General features: G+C 41.9%; 1 protein-coding gene across 1 annotated transcript in view; it reads right to left on the bottom strand.

The window, feature by feature from the left end:
• Positions 1 to 550, bottom strand: part of EMH_0056870 (Serine/threonine-protein phosphatase, related) — a gene marked incomplete at both ends in the record, with an annotated part of 7,445 nt that extends 6,895 nt beyond the window's left edge. Inside the window, 2 exons of the mRNA XM_013497407.1 lie at positions 156 to 239; positions 524 to 550. Of these exons, the coding sequence (XP_013352861.1) occupies positions 156 to 239; positions 524 to 550 (111 nt within the window). The remainder of the gene's footprint in view (positions 1 to 155; positions 240 to 523) is intronic.
• Between the last annotated feature and the right edge of the window lie 114 nt (positions 551 to 664).

Raw genomic sequence — 664 nt, 5'->3', positions numbered from 1 at the left:
CCTTTGTAATGCAGGGTTTACTCATATCGTGGGAGAGATAAACACTAAACCCTCAATAAAAGAAACAACACAAACCCTCCAAAACATAAACCCTAAACCCTAAACCCTCAAACCCTCAAACCCGCTAAACCCTAAACCCTAAACCCTAAACCCACCACCTTCAGCTCAGGGCTCAGGCCGCCGTGAAGCGCCAAAAACTTTCCGTTTATAACTGCGGCGAGGGGTAGAGCATCGAATGCCTGGTGCAGCAACACACAAACCCTAAACCCTAAACCCTAAACCCTAAACCCTCTAAACCCTAAACCCTCTAAACCCTAAACTCTCCAAACCCTAAACCCTCAACCCTCTAAACCCTAAACCCTGAATGTAGCTGTGTATGTGTGTATATTTGTTTATATTCACTTTCATCTCAAGTAGGGTTTAGGGTTTAATTGGGGTTTAGGGTTTATGATACTTATATTTATATTCACACAACAACAACGACTAGGGTTTAGGGTTTACTAGGGTTTAGGGTTTACAATACCTCCATAAAAGCATAATAAACATTCATATCGTATTTATATTCACACTCATCCCTAAAAGAAAGAGGTCTTTACCCTAAACCCTCGTAAACCCTAAACCCTCGTAAACCCTAAACCCTCGTAAACCCTAAACCCTCGTAAAC

This window comes from Eimeria mitis, genomic scaffold, assembly GCF_000499745.2.
Source record: "Eimeria mitis Houghton genomic scaffold, Emh_scaff2653, whole genome shotgun sequence".
Lineage (NCBI taxonomy): Eukaryota > Apicomplexa > Conoidasida > Eucoccidiorida > Eimeriidae > Eimeria > Eimeria mitis.
Note: the sequence above shows the minus strand (reverse complement) of the source record. Positions and strands in the feature narration are given on the sequence as shown.